The sequence below is a fragment of the Cornus florida genome, unplaced genomic scaffold, assembly GCF_030987335.1.
Source record: "Cornus florida cultivar Cherokee Brave unplaced genomic scaffold, ASM3098733v1 CherokeeBrave_3.0.0_Hap2_Chr03, whole genome shotgun sequence".
NCBI lineage: Eukaryota > Viridiplantae > Streptophyta > Magnoliopsida > Cornales > Cornaceae > Cornus > Cornus florida.
The window spans coordinates 56,186,598-56,210,128 of NW_026775573.1; the positions used below are offsets into that span (position 1 = coordinate 56,186,598).

General features: G+C 34.1%; 1 protein-coding gene across 1 annotated transcript; it reads right to left on the reverse strand.

Moving 5' to 3' along the window:
* Nucleotides 1–4,399: 4,399 nt before the first annotated feature.
* On the reverse strand, nt 4,400–13,350 carry LOC132301631 (inactive protein kinase SELMODRAFT_444075-like). Its single transcript, XM_059798870.1, has 9 exons — nt 13,173–13,350; nt 12,859–13,001; nt 10,933–11,030; nt 9,292–9,464; nt 8,119–8,889; nt 7,849–7,997; nt 7,328–7,549; nt 7,075–7,221; nt 4,400–4,720 (listed from the first exon to the last, which is right to left on the reverse strand). The coding sequence occupies exons 1-9, from the start codon at nt 13,348–13,350 to the stop codon at nt 4,400–4,402; spliced, it is 2,202 nt and encodes a 733-aa protein (XP_059654853.1).
* Between the last annotated feature and the right edge of the window lie 10,181 nt (nt 13,351–23,531).

A 23,531-nucleotide genomic window follows, 5' to 3' on the forward strand; every position in this document is an offset into this window, starting at 1 on the left:
GAAATTGTGTCCTTTTAAATAAAATTACTGAGGAATCACGTCTTTTAGAAAAGCTGTATACTGGTATAATCTGGAGACTGTTTACTTCTGAATTTTTAATATCCTTATATGAAAGAGTGAAAAGTCACGTCTCTTTGCATAAACTTATAACCTGATATTTTTTTTGTTTTAAAATTTAGAAGAATAATAGAGTAAGTTTGGTTTAATTTATGTTTTGGATATCTATATATTCATATAGTTAATTAATTGGTTAACATTAAAATTATTTTATTATCAGCTGTGCATTGTTATAATTACAACGCTATTGGAAACTCTGAGTAGGTGTTGGGAGACACCTTTGAATAAATTACTTTAAAAGATTATTGTTAGTTGAATTAACCGGAACTCATCCGGAATGTTTATTACCTTTGTCTAAAATAATGAAAACTCACATCGTTTAACTAATGTGATTATCTAAAATTAAAATTCTATAAGATTGTTGTTTCTATCTATAATCGTTATTAAAAGTCGCGTCTTTTACAAAAGTGTTTAAATTGTAACTTCTTTTTTTTTTTGTCATTTTGAATTCTAAAAGAAGTTACCTTCTGGAAGTAATTACCGTTGAATAAAAATATGATGAAAAAAAAATAAATCGTGTCTTTTAGAAAAGTAATCTAGTGAAACTAAATCTTACAATGTGTCCATATACTGTTGCACCTAATTACTGAGTTATTGACTTTGATTGGGAGTGATATTCAATTAATGTTATTGGAATATCCATCTCTGAAATTATTTCTAAAAGTTTAAAAGAAAAAGGAAAAAAAATTATAACATATATATATTTGTAGAGTGGTTAGAATTCAGGCTACGTGTTTGTATACGTATACATATATATATATATATATATATATATAATTATTATTTCACTGTTATTGATTCTATTTGGAATTATTATTAAAAAAAATTTAAGTAAGAAAACTTATTCAGTTAAACTCCTCTTTAATTCAGATTTTAAAACCATTAATTTATTTAAGTTAAAAGGATACCCAAACAAGAAGGGTGACTGTGTTTTATATCCATCATACAATTAGAAAAGTGACATATCTTTAGAGAGAGAGGTATTGAAAATTTAAATCTTCTTATTTTATATTCTATCCCAATTCAATAAAACTTTGTTTGTGTTACTGAAAATTTCATAAAGTAGTCGTTAATTTTTTCAGCTTGTATATCTGGTCTATGTAAGTGATTGTCGTATCATACTCATATGTAATGCAACTTTAGCGTTGTCATGACTCATGATATACATTATACAACATACATCGATTTTTCTGGGAATCAAGTATATTGGGATTCAACTTAATAAATGCTCTATGTAACTACTTTATGATACCTTACAAATTTATATTAGTGTACCAATGTGTGTGTGTGTGTGTATATATGAAGATGCAGATTGAGATGACATTAGAAAAAATAATTCACAATGTTATTTATAATGTTTTCATGCATTAATGTATACTAATCGAAATTGCATCACCCATATAGTCTATATAAAGAAATACAGGCATATCACAAATCTTTTTTTAGATATTATATTAATATGAAAGTTAAATAATATAGACTATGTATTATTAGGATAAGATGGTGAAAACTATCTGACATTGAATTTAGTAATAAAATTTTGTTGAATGTAATTATTTAATACCTTGAAATGTGGGGGTATATATATATAGTGCAAAATTATATGTATCATTATTGTAAGAATTTTTGTGATGATGAGAATGCTCTTTTTTGGCATGAGTTAGATATTTTCAGTATGCTACTCTATGCAAAGGGTATGCTTATAATTTTATTTCTACAGAAAATATTTATGAATTAATCGTTGTGTTGTTCTAGCCTTTGAGACAGGTTAACAGTTGATTCAAGTTAATGGCTAGCGATACAAGTTGGAAGATGCATGCACTACAAAGATGAATTAAAATAAAAAGACCAAGTGTCTTTTCTTTCTAGGAGTGTAGTCCTAGAACTCTCTAGAGAATGAAAATAATAATGAGACTAATGATGTCTTATTTTTCTAGGAGCGTAGTGCTAAAAGTGTTGAGGGGGATGGGTTAAGCCCCAAGAGAGTCACCTTCGGAAGTAACCCGTCCTTTGTGATTGGAGATATCATAAATTAGGTTCAACGGGTAAAAACAATCTGTACTGTGTGACTTATTTATAGCAATATCTTTTTAGGAGGTTTCTCATGAAGATACACTCCTACCCATCCCTATGGCACCAATGCTATTTAGTGTGATGTTAGGAAGGGCATTGCCCTGATGAGCCCGAGGCAAGCAAACTCTTGCAAGGTATAGGTCACATGTACCTTTGGAGGACTCACCTAAGTGAGAGTTGTCGTGAGGCCGCGACTATGCGAATTGGGTTGTTCTTTAGTAACTCTCATGAGAATCAAGATACCAGCGCATGGCCATTAATAGCGCTACATCGCTAACCAAGTCTTAAGTCAATATTGTGTGTGTTACATGTTGAAATCTGATTCAAGGGGCTGAGTTCAAGACTGAGTCACTCGGGTTCCTCAGATGGAGACATTAACACGAAGTGCAAGTTCAAGTCCGGAAGACTCTTACACCTATTGCATAGTATTCAGTTGCCAAGTTATTTTATTTTTCCATATTTCTATATTTATATCTTTATATGATATTTTGAAGTTTGAAGTTTTAAAAACTTGTGGGGAATTGTTAGGTTTTTTGAATAAAATATAAAAGTTTTTTAAAACTTATTTTTGAAGAGGTGTGACCCCTTATGACTAGTTGTGGTCTATTTGGCTAAGGGTGTGAAAATAGCCTATAAATATATAGTTATTGTAATAGATTATATACGGTTTTGCCTTCCATCCTTTATATTTCTTTCTGTTTAAACCTCTATTTCATTCCACCAAAATATTATATATATATATATATATCTGAGTTTATGGGCAACATGACACAAAGACTCGATGATTCATCTCTTTGTGAATGTGCTTATAGAGACACTGGAGTTGTATCTTGGAGCCTTTTATAGTCGTCACAACCTGCACGTAGGGAGGTTATAAAGGCTTTAGGACAGCGCATACTACGTGCCTATCCATTAAACAAGCCAGAAGTTTCTTTACTCTTCTTATTGATTTTATATATTTTACTGGCCTATTATTTCAGTATATTGTTTTATTTATACTATATATATATTGTTATGATTATATTGTGATATGAATATATAAGTGTAACATTTTAATATGACTACGTGAATGAACTTAAAAATAAGATGGTATAAAAATATTAAAAATCCCCAACAAATTGTTCCTCTTTAATGTAAAATTACCATTTTACCCCTAATGTGTCCACGGGTTCAGGTGAGGACCATGTTAGCGATTCGGATCTCCAGATTCGGGTCGTTATATATACAGAATGATCTAACCGATTAGATGCATTGAGACAGAGAAATAAGTTCTCTAGAAAACATGATGTAACCATTTAGATCAAAACATGTAACCGATCAGATCACATGAAGTAACTGGTTAGTTCACGCAAAGTAACCGATCAGTTAAACTAAACCAGATAAATGTTTTTGAGCATTTATCTTCATGTAACCGGTTAGACAAGATTATGTAACCATTTAGATGAGATCTAAATCTCATCTAACTGAGTAGATCAAGCCATGTAATCGGTTAGTTGGTCACCTATAAATGCCCATAACGGTTGTAAATGCATTTAATGCTTGTCAAATATCTCCAACAGTCATATTCCGACAATTAGTTCCTTTCATTTACCTTCAACAGCAAAAAGACTCTAGATAAGAGTAGGTATTGATTAAGGTAAGATCTATCTTTGATAAAACATTTGAAAGACCATTCAAGAGCATTTACTCAAGCAATCATTTCTCTTGTTCATTCAATCATCATCATAAATTTGAGCTTCATTTGATTCATTTTTACTCCTAGTCTTGTGAGCTTACATTTGTACAACAATCTTCAAAGAGATACTTTTGTACTATTACTTGTTACTTCAAAAACATTGTAAGGGTTCGTGTGACCTAAAAGAAGATTAGGAAAAGGTACGTTGTTCTCTTAGCAATCAAAGGAGAAGCAAAGATTTGCTTCTTGTGAAGATTTGCTCTCCACTCGTAAGGAAAATCCATTAGTGGATTAGGAAAGTCTCAAGAGGGATCTTGAACCGAGGAGTATGAGTTTTCAAACCTCGCAAAAATTGTCGCGTTATAGTTTGCAATTTCTCTACCTTTATTTCTCTTACATTAATGCTATAAATTGTCTACTTGCTTCACTTGATTATTGCATATATATTTGTATTTAAAATACCATTAGGAAGTAGATTTCCATTAATTGCAAAAACTAGATCAAAGGTACAGCAGTTAGCGATGACTACCACACTTAAATGACCATGTCATTATAACTCGTTTGTGTTGCCCTCTTTTTTTCGTAAGTCTTTCCAACATCAGAAGAGGATTGTCCAGAACTTTTTGCAGACAAGGTATGTGTTAATACAAAAGAGGGTGAAAGTGACCTACTCATGTGATTTCTGTTATTAGCTGATGATGATAATTCTTCATTTTTGCCAGCTGCTGCATAATCTTCTGATCCAGGGGACTCCCCAATGCTATTCTGTGAATCTGATAGCACAGGAGAGAACTCCATACAATCATTATCATTAGTTGTGTTGCCTTGATCTATGTAATTCAAATAATTAAGTACCTGCATTAATATCGAGTAGGAAATTAGTGAGATCACTTGAAAAGTTATATCATATAATTTTATATGCTCCAACTGATTGCAGACTAGGGTGTTGTTTGATACAGAAAAGATTAAGCACTAAAAATTTTAAGTTGTAGTTAGAAATTGAAAATTTCTTTGATACTTCTTTAATTTAAATTTAAGCGTTTAATGTTCAATAATAAGTGAATATCATGTTGGAACGTCCGAAGGAAGACGGGGTTGCCCATAAAATATGTAAAATAGAGAAGTGTATATATACATATATCTCTCACTCATAGAGAAGAGACAATATAGAAGTTTGACAGAGAGTAATAATGAAGGTAATAATAATTAGGGGTGAGCAAATAATCCGTCAATCCGGTCCGAACCAATCCATGGTTTGGTTTAGTTTTCAGATCTAATGATTCGATGATGGTTTAAAAAAATAGCAATCTGCTATTCGCGGTTCGGTTAACGGATTGAGCCCTGAAAAAACCAATCCGAACCGTTGCCTAAATAATATATTAATATATCATATATATATAACTATATATATACAATATACAATATTGAATATACTTACTGTATTTCTATTTTTTTTTATTCATTATTCTATTTGGATAATTTATATTGCCTATTATTAAGTATATAATTTACAAATCTATTGTTGTTATTTGGTATATGATTTACAAATTTTATTGCTATTACTGTTAGCATGTTACCTGATATATGATTTACAAATCTATTTTATTTTTCTAGTTTCAAGTACTAGTTTTTAATTCCTAATTTGATATTTTAATGGGTATAAAATCTAATTATTTTGGGCTATTTGAAAAGCCCAATCTGCCCAAACCGATCCGTTATTTCACGGATCGGTTTGGTTCGGATTGAAGGTCCACATGAATCGGTTCGGTTTCAAATTTCTCCAATCCGTGAGGACCGGTTCGAATTGAACTTTACCCCAAACCGAATCGATTCGATCCGTGATCACCCCTAATAATAATTTTTAGTAAAACATAGCAATATAGGTAATAATGAGGAAAACATAATAATAAAATGGCTAATAAAATATATTAAACCAAAATAAATAAGATTTTTATTAAAATATCCACACAGTCCCCACATATTTTAATAAAAATAAAAATATATTTAACCTCATTTTAGGTGGTATAATTAAATATTATTATTATTTTTTTTTCTTTTTTTGATTGGTATCGATGTTGTGTTATCATCAAACACAATTAACCGGCACTTATTTTTTAAGTGGCATCTATATTACATTATCAAACATACTCAATTGAATAAGTATTTAATTTGTCCACAATTAAGTATTGAATTAAGTTATCAAATAAGACCTCCATTAACGGTTAATCAAGCCATTGTACTTGGCCTAATGGCCCACCATGTAATTATCATTCATATATTTCAATTGCTCAAAATTCCGAAAAAAAAATAATAATAATAATAAAAATTGTAAACAAGACCTAAGAGGGTAGAAGAGAAAGCTAGAGCTGCTAAAAATAGAGGACATAAACCCTATTACACTGTAAAAGATAGACATAAATAGAGTAGAATAATTGTTGATAAGAATTTAAAAATATATTTTTTTTCTATTAGTAGCAATGGGTAGAATAATGTTAGTAAAAATTGTAATATCAGAAAATATAGTTAAACTAATTAGTGCTTATGCACCCCAAGTTGGACTATATGAGCATATTAAAGGATATTTTGATATATATAGATGCATTATTTCAAGGTATACATGGAGGAGGAAAATTATCTATTGGATGAGACTTTAATGGTCATATAGGACTGAGCTATCATAGAATTTATAATAGCATATAATCTTATAATAATGAAAATGTACTTATTTTAAAAAGAGATACGAACATTTAATATCAATTAAAAGTGAATCAAATATGACTTAGATTAAGGTTTTTCTCACTAGAAGTGTAAATAGACTCACTTTCAAAGATTGTACGATTATTTTAGGAGTGAGCTTAACATCGATCTCAACATAGGCTGAAAATATCAAGGAAGAGAAAAGGGATTATAAACCAAAAACTAGGTGGTAGAATTTGAATTATAATAAAATAGAATTTTAAATCTTTTCTTGCATCATATTATATATAATAGATCAATAATTTGTAAAGGCTTTCGGAGCTTACATTACTTGATACTACATATATATGAATATATATATATTGCTAGACATGTCAAAGCATAGGCATTTGCATCTTTTATAGGGTATGTTATTGTGTTCAACATGCAATGAAATGTGATTTTTGAAGGCAATTTTCAACCTTGACTTGCTGTTTTATAGCGTGCAGAGATTAGGCTCAAACATAACTTACCCAGATCATAGATATTCTCTTATGAGAATCCTTGGTCAGACATTTTTCTGCCACTCGAACCATCCAAAGGAGCTGGTGAACATCATGGAATTCTAACCTTTCGTCAATTAAATCCGGGTAGTTCTTTTCTTTCAGAAGTGGTCTTGCCTGTAAAAGCAAGCCATAGAAACCGCATACCATAAGAAATTTTTTTCCATGTGAATGTATATGAATTGAACAAAAAAAAAAAAAAGGTGGTGTTTCTGGTTGTTACCCATCCCACAAGACTTTTGTCTCCAAGTATCTTGTCATTCATCGTCAGTCCAGTGATCAGCTGTAACAGAACTACACCAAAGGAATAAACATCTGTCTTGGTTGACACTTTCCCACTTTCTGCATATTCCGGGGCTAAGTATCCGAGAGTACCAACAACTCTGGTCTCTGTGGATCGATCCGCGTCTTCATATTGAGTTCTTGCAAGACCAAAATCTCCTAGCTAACACATTGAACATGTTACAAAGGCCCAATTGGACACTGGTTTAGTTGCATATACAAGGTTTATTTGATGCTTTTATGTTGTTTTCTAGAACTCAAATTGGCCATTTTTAGCTCCAACATAGAGCCTTCTATGGAGTGGATTACCTAACTAATCCTATCACAAATATGAAGATAAATCTATTTTGTATCAATGACCTAATTTTAAGTTGATTCTTGAGCTTTTTCTTCTTTGAATATCTAAGAAACCTGCCTAAACAGTAAATATCATCAAGTTGAAGTAAGTATCTAGTGAATTACCAGTGGTTCATGATCATGGGTTATGAGAATGTTGCTTGGTCTCATGTCTCTATGGATGATGTTATTTCTGTGCAGATATTCCAATCCTTTGGCAGCTCCCAACGCTATTTTTATCCTCTGGTCCCAACTAAGAGGGCTTCGGGCAGATTCTGCACATTCCGAAAAAAAATACAAATAAAAATAAAATTCCTCTTGAATTAATGTCATACTTGGTGACACAGGTAAGCTCCTAGGTACGATATAAATTTGATAGCTTTGTTGTTTTCTTACTTGACAAATGTTGATCCAGCGAGCCGTTGCAAACATACTCATAAACAAGAAGCCTTCGACTTCCTTCCGAGCATGAGCCCAACAGCATCACCAAGTTCTCGTGTCTCGCCTTGCTGAGTACATGAACTTCAGTCTTGAATTCCTTCTCTCCTTGCGAGCTTGCAACTTTATGTTGCTTCACTGCAATCTTCACCCCGTTTTTCAGCTCCCCTTGGTAGACAGAGCCAAATCCACCTTCAGATAGGAAGTTCTTCTTGGAAAACCCTTGTGTGGCTGCATGGAGCTCTGCATACGTGAAGTCTTTCTTCAATTCAATCCTGGGCCGTGTGTTATTGCAAACGCTGCAAACGGAATTTCTAAAACTCTCCTCCGCTTTAGGCAATCCCTTCCTATCACCATCACTGATGTGCTGCTCTTTTTGTTTTTCATCTGGACTACCTGTAATATATGCTTCCGTTTGTTCTCTGCCGGCTGTCTCTTGTTCTGCATTTGTAATATAGTCTGCATCCTCAATGCGCAAGGAGGAGCTCCTCGCCTCAGAAATGCTAAAACTTGAGGTGTCAGTGTACCCCAAGCTTGAACTTGAAGCTGAAGTACTGAAAAAGCTTGCGGTTTCAGTGAAGCCTAGGCTTGAACTTGAGGATGAAGTACTCAACATTTGCTCGTTCAGTGAGAATTTGTATACTAAAGGCAATTTCTGTGAGTAGTCCCATGGGGGTACATCACCACCTTGTTCTTTGCCTAAGGTGGTCTTTTGAGACCTTGAGTATTCTGAAATGTCATGAACAAATATGTGAGTGCAATTCTTAACCTGCATTTGTTCTTGTGTATGAACTAATAGTAAATTCATGTCTTGATCGACTCAAATTGATTGTTATCCTCATAAACATGTTCTTTGTGTAAGGCATTTTCTGTTTTATTTTTGGTCTCATCAGATTTATATATAGTTGAATGCTAGTAAATTAGTATGAGAGTGAGAGAGATCTACAAAATTCCAGATATTGAGTCTGTGATAGAGAGTGACAGGAAATTAAACGATGGAACAATGGTGAATTCACAAGACAGACATTAACGGTATGATTTTGAGCAAATTTGATAGTTGTGTGCAGAGTGTTTGCTGCTGAGAATTTAATGGTGATCAAGACGAATCAGATAAAATGATGGCATATAAACTAGTTATTGGAGAAAGTTTATCTTCTGTACTTCCGGGTATCATTTCATCGTATGTAAAGTTGCCAGTGGTGTTTTTTGGCCCTCTCAGTTGTTCAATGGAGTTGTCCCGTTTCATCCTCGATATTCCACATGAGAGCTTCTCCAAGAAGTATTTCTTGTCTTTTTTCATCTGCCTGCACCGAAAAGAAAAGTAAGGATACAACATATATATATATTATCTTCTGAAGATCAATCTTCATTATTTTCAGTTTCTAGTTACTTCTGCAAAGAACTGAAATATTTCAACTATATCCTGCTGTGGTGCAAGTATGAACCATGAAGCTTTGCTAGTGATATGCTTACATCTATATATATATATATATATATATATATATTGTTAGGTTTGTACTATAAAAGAGATGTGAGTAAATATGAAAAGGTGTCTAACAAGGGTTGTGTCTATTGGCTAGAGGCATGAGGTAGCCTATAAATATATGGTCTCTTCAATAAATTTATGATGCTTAACTTATATCCTTATATGTCTCTTCTTTATTCTCTTCCTGCAACCCATACATTATATTATATTTTTATCTTTGAGTTTTTGGGGGCAACATGACAGTACAAGACTTGGTAAATGTTCTTTTGTAAACGTGCGCATAGAAGACACTGTAGTTGTATCTTGAAACCTTTCATAATCATCACAATCTGCACGTAGGGAAACTGTAACAGCACAGTATTGCGTGTCTTTCCATTAAACCGGTCAAAAGTTTCTTACTCTCTACTACTTTAATATGTGTTTGCTGTTATTTTACTGGCCTATTATTTTAGTATATTGTTTTATTTATACTATATATATATATATATATATATATATTGTGGTATGATCATTACAGTGTGATATGAATATAGAAGTGTTTTAGTCAAAGTGTATTTTGATATGATTGCCAACATATATATATATATAGTCCATACTATTTAAATGGATATTGGCCTTAAACCATGTGCATGTAGCCAAATTGGTTCACAATTCTTCATGCAGAAACTCAATTCAAGATCAACAACATATTATAATTAGTAGCTATTAGGACCAAAAATGACAGAAATTATATGTCAACATTTTAGAAGTGAATGGGGCTCAAAATTCCATTTTAATTCATTTCCTGTTGTAGTTTACTTAATTTCCCCCTTAATTATATGTAGCAAATCCCAATTTCTCTATTTTGTATTTCATCCGTATTATTAAAGTTTTTTAGATATTGATAAACAATTAGATGACTATTCAAAAAAGTTATGTTCTCTAATAGCACAATTTACTATTTTCATATGTTTGAGAGTTACCTTTTACCTTGAATAAACTTCAAAAACATGGAGGCAGATGTGTTGCCTCAAATTGTCACTCCCCAAAAAGCTATATTCCTCATACCATTTTTATATGTGTGTGTGTGTATTTCTCTGAGCCTTTTAAAGTATCAAACATTTTAGATCTGTTGAGTAATGTTGAATATTATACCTGCACTCTGAGTAGTTTATAATTTTGCATGTAATATATGTGCAGCAAGAGTACATCATATAACACTGAAACAAATCATATATTTGAATTGCATTTCCATTTCACTACTACTTTGTATTGGATCACAGAGAAGAGTTTAAATTTTGACTGACCTGTCAAGTATCACCCATGTTGCCCTTAAACTTTTAGCAGCTTCCAGAGCAACCACCTTCGGAGAATTTCCGGCATACAACTCTATTCTGAACTTGATCTGACAAAATTTTTGTACAAGAAGTAATCATCTAGTGAACCAATTTCTTTACAGCTATTAAAAACTACAACTTGCAACATGCTTGATTAAGAGCCTTATAGAAATCTGTAGTGTTGACTTTAAGAGAGTGACAAAGATATAAGTTGAATATAAGAGAGAGATAGAGAGACACAGAGATATATGTTGAGGTATATGAATCATGTACAAGGCGATATATAAATAGGTTAGAGATCACCAACGGCTATACACCAATTACCAATTACGGCAAAAATTTATACAATGGCTATAATATAATCTAATTATGTTAACAACATATACAACGGCTATAATATAATCTATTATGTTAGCATCCCTCTCAAACTCAAGGTGGTAGAGCTCTGCGTGGCGGATGAGCTTTGGAAAAAATGTGAGGTAAATAGCACTCTGATTATCACAATAGAGAACAGTGCCAGTGGAGTGAGAAACACCCATATCCAGTGAGGGTGTGGGACTTAATTGAGACAAGAGAAGAACTGAGCGGGGATCTGCAGAGAGAAGAAAAGGTCTCCGGGACTTGAATGAGGGGACGGATCTGGCGAGACGGACCGAACGGTGGCCAAGGACGGAGGTGAAGGCGAGCAATTTACGGCCGACGGTAGAGAGCAGCGGCAGAGGGCAGTCGGTGTCGGCGTCGTGGAGGAGCGATCTACGAGCTCCAACCAAGGGCGGCGTTGGGCGAAGCCTTGGCAGAGGGATGAGGAGAAGCATGTGATGAAGGAGCGGAAGGCTGGGGTGACGATAGGCGGCTGAGATTGACCGCCGTTGGTGGCTGACAGCGGCGGCAGAGAGTCCGTGTCAGCCTGCTGCGCGTCTGAGGAAGGAGAGACGCGTACGGTGTGGATTTGTGATGGAACGCAATTTCAACAATTTTAAAAGAAAATAAAAATAAAAAATAATAATTGATGATGCAGATTTGTGACGAAGATCAGAGGAATGATTCATATTAGCATGTTTAATATAAGAGAGTGACAGATATATATGTTGAATATAAGAGAGCGATGGAGAGAGACAGAGATATATGTTGAATATGAACATATATTCAGGTGTGTATGAATCAATGTACATGAGAGATATAAATAGGTTAAACATCAGCAACGGTTATACAACAATTAGGGCAATAATCTATATAACTGCTATATTATAATCTAATTACGTTAACATGTAGAATCTTTCTGATCAGAGGGCACATTTTCCCCGTATAATCCATCATTCATATTTCACTAAATGATTATTTTATAAGATATGTTATTCCTTTGAGGGATAAGATTCATCTTTCATTCATTTCTTCTTTTTTAAAAAATAATAATAAATTATGGTTGTGTTGGAGTGTATAATGGAAGTGGTCAAATTAAATTATTTAAGAGTTGAAAGCATGCAAAACTGAACTAGGCTCAAATTAAACAAAATATTGTAGTATTTGAAATTTTGTGAACATTTAAACCATATTGCAATGGAATAACTCATAAAGTGACTGTTAACTGCATAAAGCTTAACTCATCTAGAAGTTGGAAATATAAGCTCTGAACTAAAATTATCAGATGAACTAAATTGATAATTCTGCAAACATGACATGTAGAATTTAACTTTTAGATGTTGCCTTCACGAGTTATATGTTCAGATGGAGCAGAAATGAAAATTATGGGACTGCATGACTTAAAAGGGTTGTACGTGATAGAAAATCATTTCTCTTGAAAGACAAAATATATATCAGATGGCGAAATTTAGGAAGTTCTATGACCAAAGAACAGTAGTAAATGCAACATTTCGTTAGTGTTCGAGTTTGTACAACCTTTTTCATTTTACACTGCTCAAAAATATGCACAATCTCTTCATTTTTATAGTACTTCTCCATCTTTCTGGCGACTTCTTCCTCCACAATTTTCGGGTTAACTCCAAATATTGAACTCGAATCCACCTTACTCCTGTATCCCACTAGAGAAGAGAAGAAGAAGTAGAAGTTAGTGAGCAACATTAATTATACGATACTGGTTTTCTTTTTTCTTTTTTACCTTCACCTTTTCATTGATATCATATTTACCTCCATTTATACTTATATAGAGAATATTAGGGTTGAAAAAAAAAAAAAAAAGCATGAATTCTTACAGAACTTCCCAGCTCCCATGAAAGATAACGTACTAGGATTAATAACCTTGTGAAGAACTCCGAGCAGTGTAAGCTCGTCTCCTGGTTTAAGCAATGAGCCATCCAGGATCCATCTGATTGCGCTCCAACTAACATCTCTGGACGCGTCTTGGATCACCAACATCTTCTGAGCTTCCATGGATGTGATTTGTTTGATCAAAGACATTTGAAGTACTATATATGAGTCTACAATATGATATACTATTATGTCCAGAAGATCATATATACATGTTATAAAGGTTTGTTGTTTGATAATACTACACCAAATGCTGTGCTTTTCTATCTAGTTAAGGTGGTCCAATGTAGAATTCGATAAGACTTTGACATGGTTGTTATGATTCTTATGTTGTTTGATACTACACTAAATGGTTCTTATAATTATTACTATGTACATGACAGTTGCATATAATCTAGGTGAGAAATAAAATAGTGTGACAGGTGTTTGATTATTGTAATAACTTTAAAACAGGAACTCTAGTTAGCAGGAATTGAAGGATCAGAAAGATAAGAAAAATGAAAAGAAATCGGAAGTTCGCTGCAACTGATCTGATGACTAAAACAGACGGGAATGAAGAAGATGGTGAATCCAAGCAAGAATCTCCGATGTTAGCTCGAGCGCATATTCGGATATGCGGTGAGTTGGGGGGGCCTTTCAAGCTTTTAGGGGAGGAGTGTGGATGAAAACAATGCTTAGCGCCATAATTAATTTATGCAATGAAAAGGACATGAAAGATTGATATAAACAAAGCTCAGAAGATGTCCTGCATTGTCAGCAAGCAGTTTGTTTATTCTGGTTTGGATGGTTCTGTGCTGATGGCTGATAGGGACAATGCCAATTTGTTTGTACTTCAAATCCCAGCTTTTTCGGGGCTGGTTTGATCAACCCTATTTTCAATGTGTGCATTGAGTTGCGTGTATACCTGTTTTTTAGCATTTGTTTTACTTGTGCTAGATAGCCGGAAATCAAGCCAGTGATAGTTAAGTAAGTGTTTGATGCATTCTTTGAAGGAAACATGGTATCTAAAATCCACTCCTATGGCCCTAAAGGGTCTCCTGAGGCGAACTGTAAACTCGGGAGAGTTTGATTCTCATATGCTACAACCACCTTCATTTGGATGATGAAAAAAAAAAAAAAAGGTGTGTTTGAATGACTTTAGTAGAGAGAAAAGATAGAATAGAAAAGGATTTGGAGGGATAATCCCCCCAAATCTCTCAAATGCTCTCTCTCCAAAAATTACCCTACAGCCTCGTGTACCAAAAGTTTTCAAGTTAAAAAAATTGTCCGTTCTAAATGAAAAAAGTTATTTGGGACTAGAAGAATTCAAGAGATACACCTCTAATTGTTTGAATTGGGATCTGGGCAGCTCAATTTGTGGGTGCAAATATGGTTTAAGGGAACAACTTGAATGGTGTGTCTGATGATCTGATCTGATTTATTGAATCAATTATTGGCACACTGATAATTATCTTACCAGTTAAATAATATTCAATTTTGAATATGCCCTTGTACTTTTTGAATCTCTAACCTTAATTACATGCTAAGTAGATTCCTAGACATGTTCTCAAACTATATAAATGAAAAAAAATTCAATAAAATAATCTTACCAATTAAATAATATTCAATTTTGAATATCCTGTTGTACTTTGTGAACCTTTAACCATAATTACATGCTAAGTAGATTCCTAGACATGTTCTCAAGCTATAATCTTTTCATGTATATGTAACTTAAGAGTTAGTTTTGACTATCCAATCCACTGGATTGCTGGTGGACTCGTAATGGACGATTAGCAGCATCTGCTGCTAAACATTCCATAACACAGCCGCTGTAAAAAGCGCACTGTCTCTGATCCCACCAACCAGGATGGAGCCAGCATGGCCCGGGAACAACAGTGTCCCCGGGCCATGCTAGCCCATTAACATTTTTCAGTTTTTAGGCATTCAGCTTATGGAATTATAAAAAATGTCTTTCGAAATTTTTCAAACTTGTCCCTTGGGCCATGGTACCCTATTAATTTTAATTTGAGTAGTGATACTTAGAATCCGTTTGGGATTGCTGTTAGAATGTTAAAAATACTTTTAATAATAGAACTGTTATAAAAGTGGTAACAGTAAAACGCAATTAAACGTTTAGTGATACATTGTATAAAATATTTTTTATACTTGAAGCACTTCTAAATTTGTTTGGTAACAATGTTATTAATTTTACTATATTACCCTTACACTAAATATATACTAATTCCCTAATATTAAATATTATAAATTTCATTGAGTTCAATAATTTATATAAAGATCAACTTGTATTGGTTTTTTTTTTTTTTTTTTTTTTTTTTTTTTTTAATATCACATATTTTGTTTATGATATCGAATTTGTATTGAGTACTAAAATATAAATGAGTTAAACATATTTTAATGATGATTAATTTGTATCTGATTTGGGATCTTCAAGTCATAAAATAAGCAAATTTGCTCATATGCTATCCAATAATGAAATTTAATAATATAATATTTTGCAATATAGACAGCATTTCATAAAATAAAACTAAATTCTTTAACCACAATTAATAATCTTATTACTTGTTATTTAATATAATAGCATAAATGTATTAGAGGTATTTTAAAAACAAATTACAAGTCATAATTTATTAAAAATTAAACATCTAACAATTATATAATTCAAAGTCCCAAAATAAACTGAGATTAGAAGGCGGCTGGAGAGTCCAAAATAAACTAGGATCTTCGTTTGTTACAGAGTCCCGGATATTGTTTGCTATTTGTTTATAGAAGGGATAAAATTGTATTTATAAAAAATATAAAGGGATTAAATTCCAGTAACGCAATTTTAAAAGCTACAATTTCTAACTTCACTTAAACGGGCTTTTTAGACCTAACCTCTACCATCTATAAGAGCTTTTTTTTTTTTTTTTTCACCAAACACATTGCAATGCAATTTTTTAAAATGGAAGTGTTTTTCAGTAGTAGAGAAGCAATCCCAAACACCCACTTACACCGAACACTTGCAGTGAATTATCTAATCGAATCATTTTTAATTGGCTATTTATACCAAATATAACTAAGTGGAGGGCTCCGCTTCCTTATTTGTTTCAAAATTGGCCAATTAAAAAAGTATGTCTAGCAATTCACTGTAACTATTCGATGCAAGAATCATCTCCCTTTTAATTTTAATTTTTTACATTGGACAAAGTGAAAAAAAATACCCTTAATGTTTAAATTTTAGGCAAATATAAACAAAGATTTTTTAAAATATACAAGTGCGTTAAGTTTGAAAAAATTATCAAAGAATGGCTTGAAGTCACTGTTTGGTTATTTTTAAGACAGAAAATTTTGAAAATACCCTTTTTCTCTTCCAATAATGCCCTTATATATAAAAAGAAAAAAAGAGGGACACTTTAGCCATTTCACATTGAATTTTTTTTTACCATTTTTTTATTCAGTTATAGAAGGACACTTTAGTTTTTTCAGCATTCAGTCCCTTGTTTGTTCAAAAATTGAATGCTAGGGATTTTTCACGTATAAAGGGTTATACACTCTATATGTATGCCACATGGTTGTTTTTCGATCGCAACCCTTTTACAATTTATGCTTATAGTTTATTAAATTATAAAAAATGACCCTCTAAAATTATTATTTTTTTTTTTCCAAAAAATCCTTCCAATTCTTTCTTCTTCGTTTTCCCCTTCTTACTCTTCTTAGTTTTCCCCTTCTTACTCTTCTTCGTCATTTTTTTTTTTTTTTTTTTTTTTTTACTTCTCTTCAAAGAAAATTACTGTGAGCGCTCGGTAGGCAAGCAGGCATGTGAGAAGTGAGGCTTTAGTGCGAGCTACATGTGCTCACAATTCCCACATTGCTTGGGTGTGGAAGAGTGAAGTGCTATATATGCTCACAATTCCCACATTGCTTGGGTGTGGAAGAGTGAAGTGTTATATATAGGTTCATCACCATTCTATAACACAACACATTTTAAAGCCGTAATGGCTGTGAACCTATCAGAACTCCGAAGTTAAGTATGCTTAATCTGAAGTAGTACCAAGATGGATGACCTCCTGGGAAGTCTCTAGTTTGGGGGAGCCAAAAGCGGACAATATTGTGTCGGGTAAAGTGAGAGCTGTTACAAATGGTATCAGAGCTTGACCCAGCCGAAAGTGTGCCGACGGGGACGTCGGGCTCCCTTTTATGACACAACGCGTTTTAAAGTCATGATGGCCGTGAACCTATCAGAACTCCGGAATTAAACGTGCTTAACCTGGAGTAGTATGAGAATTATGTTATCACAATAGTGAATTTTTTTGGACCTCGCCCACCAACCTAGAAATGTAACGATACTCTACTTCTCATAACATAATTTAATAAAAACAGATTTCTAGTAGATATTAGTGGTTTTAATTATTATTTTTTAAGACCAGTGAGGAATGACCTATTAATTTATGAATTCTAACTTATAAGAAAGCTTGATAAGAAATAGCAAATGAGAGATCTTTTCTAAATTTTGATTTTTAAAAATTTTGTGAGACCCAGTAGAGGAGAAAAGACATGAGACTTTCTTGAATTTTGTTGATCTTGTTAGGAAAATGAGTTTTTTTTCAATATTTTGAAAAAAATTTAAGGTCTTTTATGATTTTTTTTTTAAGAGTTCAATGGGGCACTTTTATAATTATTAAAATTTGTATATAGAAATTATAAATAACAAAAACAAATTAACTGGGCCAATTGCCCACATTAGACCCAACACGTGGCTGACTAGGAGTCCAAGTTTGAAACTAGTCAGAAAATCTATATTGTGTTTGGTATGCAGGAATGGAATGCAATGCAAGTGAGAATGGAATGAGAATTGGATAAATGGAATGGTCATTCACATTCTATTGTTTGGTTGCAAATATAAAATGTGTACGAAAAAAATGATAATAACCATTCTAGTGTTTGGTTGGACTAATTTAATATTTAGAATGAAATGAATTTTAAATTGAATTCTCCAAAATACCCCTCTTAGTGACAACTAAATTAAAATAACTAAATAACATTCTTCTATAAAAAAATTTAAAAGAAATGGTGGATTGGTGGAGGTGGTGGATGGTGGTGATAATGGTAGTGGCGGTGGTGGTGTTAGAAGGCGGCGGCATTGGTGGCAAAAGGCGGTGGTGGTGGTGATGGTGGAAGTAGTGGTGGTAGTGGTGGAAGGCTTCAAGGGAGTAGGTGATGATGGTGGAAGGCAGTGGTGTAGGTGTTGGTGTTGGAAGGTGGCAATGGTGGAAAGCAGTGAAGGAGTCAGTGATGGAAAACGGTGGTATAGGTGGAATGCAGTGGCAGTGGTAGCGGTTATAATGACGGCAATGATGGTGGAAGGCACTGGAGGTAACGGTGGCGGTAGTGGTGGTAGCGGTGATGGAAGGCAGTGGTGGTGGTGGAAGGCAATGGTGGAGGCGGTGGTGGAAGGTAATGGAGGTAGCAACGGTGTAGTGGTGATGGAAGGCGGCAACAATGGTAGCTGTGGTAGTGACGGTGGTGGTTAGGGATGGAGCCAGAATTTTTGTTCAAGGGGGGCACATTGTACACTTAATGCATATAAATTAGTGTTTATGGAGTATATATACATAAAGAGAAATAGGTGCATATATATAGAGATTAATATTTTTGGAATGAGTAAATTAATAAATTACATATATAGAATATAATGAGACAATTTAGAAAAATAAAAAAAAATAAAAAAAAAATAAAAAAAATAAAGAAACATATAGAGTATATAAGGGAAGGAGAAATTTGAAGGGGGGAATTTTTACACATTTTCAAAAAAATATATACATATTCTAGGAAAATATATATATATATATCTAATAAGGGAAGGAAAAAATTCAGGTCCTATACTGGCTCCGTCCGTGGTGGTGGTGATAGCGGCAGCGGTGGCGGTAATGGTGACGGTGGTGATGGAAATGACGATAGTGGAAGGCAATGGAGGTGGTGGTAATTGAAGGTGGTAATGATGGAAAGCGAGGGCAATGGCGTAAGTTAGTGATGGTGGTGGCAACAGTGGAGGTGGAGGTAGTAGTGGAGGCAGCGGTAGTATGGTGGTTGAAGACGACAGTAGTGGTGGTAGAAGGCAATAGAGATGGAAGTGGTGAAAGCCGGTGGTTGTTGTGGTGGTGGCAGTGGTAGTGGTGGTGGCAACGGTGGTGGTTTTTCGACTTAAAACATGAGGGATTTTTGGAAAATAAATTTTTTTACAAAAAATTTACTTAGGAATGGAATGACCATTCCATAGGTTTTGTTGTGGAATAGACTTTCATTCTCTAAAATGGATTTTGTTTCCAATGGAATGGCCATTTTCACTTTAAATTATAATGCTTTTGGTGTGCAGAAATGAAATGGAATGGAATACAAATGGGAATCGAATGAGAATGGAAATGGAATAGAATGGTCATTTTCATTCTATTGTTTGGATGCAAATATGAAATGTGTAAGAATTGAATGATAATAACCATTCTAGTATTTGGTTGGACCAATTTAAAATTTAAATGGAGTGAATTTAAATTGAATTCTCTAAAATGCCCCTCTTAGTGACAAATAAATTAAATTAACAAAATAACATTCTTCTGTAATATTTTTAAAAGAAATTGTGGTCATGCTAGATGGTGGTGGAGGTGGAAAGCGGTAATGGTGGTGGAGGTGGAAAGCGGTAATGGTGTCGATGATGATGTTGGAAGGCGGCAGTGGTGGCAATGGTGGAAGGCGATGGTGGTGGCAGATGACAGTGGCGACGGTGGTAAGCAGTGGCGGTGGTAGAAGAAGTGATGGGAGTGGTTGAAGGTGTCAGTGGGGTAGGCGATGATGGTGGAAGGTGGTGGTGGTGGAATGCAGTAGTGGCGTTGTGGTGGTGGTGGTGGAAGGCAGTGGAGGTGACGGTGGTGGTGTTAGTGGTGGAAGGCAGTAGAGGTAACGGCGGTGGAGGTGGTGGTGATGGAAGGCAATGGAGGCGACGGTGGTGTGGTGGTGGCCGGTGACGGCGTGGTAGTGGTGGTTGTAATGGTGACGATAGTGTTGGCAATGACGGTGGTGGAAAGCAATGGAGGTTGCGGTGGTCAAAGGTGGTAGTAGTGGAAGTTGGTGGTAGTGGCGACGGTGGTGGTAGCAGTGGTTGAAGGCAATGGAGGCAGTGCGGTGTGGTGGCGGTGGTAGTGATGGTAGTCAAAGGCAATGGAGATGGCGGTGGTAAAAGACGGCAGTGGTTGTGGTGGAAGACGGCGGTGGTGGTGATGGTAGTGTTGGAAGGCAATGGCAGTCGTGGTGGTGGTAGTTTTTGAACTTAGAACATGAGGGTTTTTTTTTTAACTTGATTTTTTAAAAAATATATATTTGGAAATAGAATGGTCATTCTAGAAGTTTAGTTGTGGAATGAATTTTCATTTTTCGTAATTAATTTTCATTCACACTTTAAATTGATATTAAACAAATGAATGGTTGGAATGAACATTCCATTCCATTCCATTCTTGCACACCAAAGCAACATTATATACTAAATAAATGAATAGTTGGAATGGCATTCAACTCTATTCTATACTTGCACACCAAACACAGCTTTAGTGGAGGTCGATGAATGGTATTGGTTCCTACAATATCCCCCCGTCTTTTTCCAACAACTTTTACAATTCACATTATTGACTGAAATATTTGTGTAAAAAAAAGGAGGATCACTATCTCCCTATATGTGAAGTTTTACTGCAAAAGTTGAAGGAGAGCTGCATGATAAGAAGAATCGTTGAGTGTTCTCTGAATAATGAAACTAGTTAAGTAAGGTCACATCAAATAAGGGGCTAGGCTTGCTCGATATCACTTGTAGTGGATCAAGTGTTCATCATCCGATTCAAAAATTAAGTTATTAGAAGGTATTGTCTACCGATCTTTATAAGATCAAGTTCATCTCTAATCGATATGAGACGAGAACCCTAACAATTATCCTCAAAAATAAAATGATTTTGGTGCAATAAACCAATAATGAGCAGCCATGGGATGTAAAACAAAATTTCACTTTTTTTATTATTATTTCAGATCGGATTACAAGCTTGTTATAATAAAATTCGAAATTCCTTTGTCAAACAAATTTACATAGAAATAACAACCCATTCAACACAAATGGTTCCAAAATTTTAAAAAACTAGGTGACTTTATTACGGTGCTACCAAGGTTTCTGATAACAATCTTTGTTATTCCATCACCATTGTAAAAGTTTATCCAAGTCGATAAAAATTGAGACCTCCAAGAGAAAGAGATTAATATTCATAGAATAGTTATAGTTTGAATTGATCAAACTAATTTTTATGGACCATTGCTCTCACATGATGGGACTTTTCAAATGATAAATTTTGGTAGTAGAGGGCTGGAATGGATATGAAAAAGATAACACACGATCTCCAATTCGGATGTCGATGAATTGTTGTGTGAGTTGGGATAAGAATTACATTTTATTTACAAATTTTTTATTCGGCAACCAGGAGCGGAGGCCTTGTGGCCCCCTCTACTACTTTTAAAGTGGATGGTGAAAGTTCGAGTCTCCAAATGAGCAAAATGGTGTATGAGTGAGGTGTGTGTTTCTTGACAATGACAAATATATATATATATATATATATATATATATATATAGAAAAAATTAATAAAATAAGAATAAGAAGAAGAAAAAGGGAAAGAGGGAAAGAAAAATGAATTTTGAAGTAAACAAATTAGAGCATGATTGAACAAAAGAAATTTAACCTTTTTAAAAAGGCAATTAAATAAATTTAAAGAGGAAAAGAGGAAAAATAGAAAAAAAAGTTTTAAAGAGTTTTGAAAACTAATAATTTTAGGGGGGCACACACTATCTATGCCTGTCAGCATCCTCCAAATTCAAAAAATGTATCATTTCTCACGGATACGGGCCACATTCCTCCTTGGGCACACACAGGCTCCACCCCTATTGGCATTCTCTGAATTCGAAAAATGTATCATTTCTCATTGATACTAGAGTCAAGAGAAAAATAAGAAACACGGAGTAAATTTTTATTTTTAATTTTATTTTTACCAAAGTTGTGATCACATTTCTAAGAAAGAGTGTTGATGGCAAGTCAAAGAAGATGGCAGCAATTCGTTACCCAAAAAAAAAAAAAAAAAAGATGGCTCCAATTATCCATGCACCAGGAATGGCAATCCGCAGCCTCGTTGGAGATGGCTCTACGGCCAGGCCGGCTCAACAAGTATCTATGAGGGTCGAGCCTGAGAATGAGATCTAGACCCACAAAGCCTGACGGGCCTAGCCAACTTGGCCTAAAAATCAGCCAGCTTGGCCAGGTCAAGCCCGGGCCATGAGAACCAATTTTTTTCTATTTCGCCATTAGGGATGGCAAATTCCTCCTACCCGGTGGGTTTTCACCCTACCCAACACCACCTTTAGTGAGACGGATTTGATAGCCTCCTAAATGAGTCTGGGGAGGGTATGATAAAATAATTAAAAACTCGAAGTGAGTTTGGGAGGGGGGTAAATTTAGTGATGATCTTGCCCCGCTCCCGCCCCGATTAATTATGTATTTTTAAATTTTTTATATATATTTAATATTTTTAAAAACCTTGTTACTTTGCTGGAAGTATATTAACTTACTTTGCTGGAGGTATCCATTAATATATTAATATTCTACTTAGTAATTTAAAAGCTTGACTAGCTTATTTATTAGCCCAATTTGAGCACATTGGGCTAAATTTTTTTTTAAAACATAATAAAAGTGACATAACCCGTCCCGCACCGCAATTAAATAGAGTACGCGGGGCGGAGTCGATACTTTGTTTACTAAAGTAAGGGCGGGGATAGTATATTAATTACAAACTCGTTCCGAAATTAGAGTGAAGTTGATATGACAAAAATTTTTAACGAGACAGAGTAAAATTTAGCCAAAACCCGCCTCAACTCCACCCCTATTCGCCACATCAAAGTTCCAATTCCCCTCCTCCTCCACTCTCTCAAAAGCTCTCTTATTGCACTTGAATTGCTCTGATTGCTTTCGAATTCAATTTTGCCAACGATTTCAAAAGTCCTCTCTTTTAGTGAACTAATTTTGTGTTTAAGAACACCGAATCGACATCTTAAATTTGAAATTGAAAAAAAAAACTAATTAAAGTTTTAATCTAAATATTTTTCAATTCAACTTCTACCCCCCAAAGTGAATGGGATAATTCCTTCCCAAAGGGAACAGAGTGAATGCCTGAGTCCTAATTACTAAAATATATATATATATATATATATATATATATATATATATACAATGCAAGCCAATCCAAGTGTGGAAATC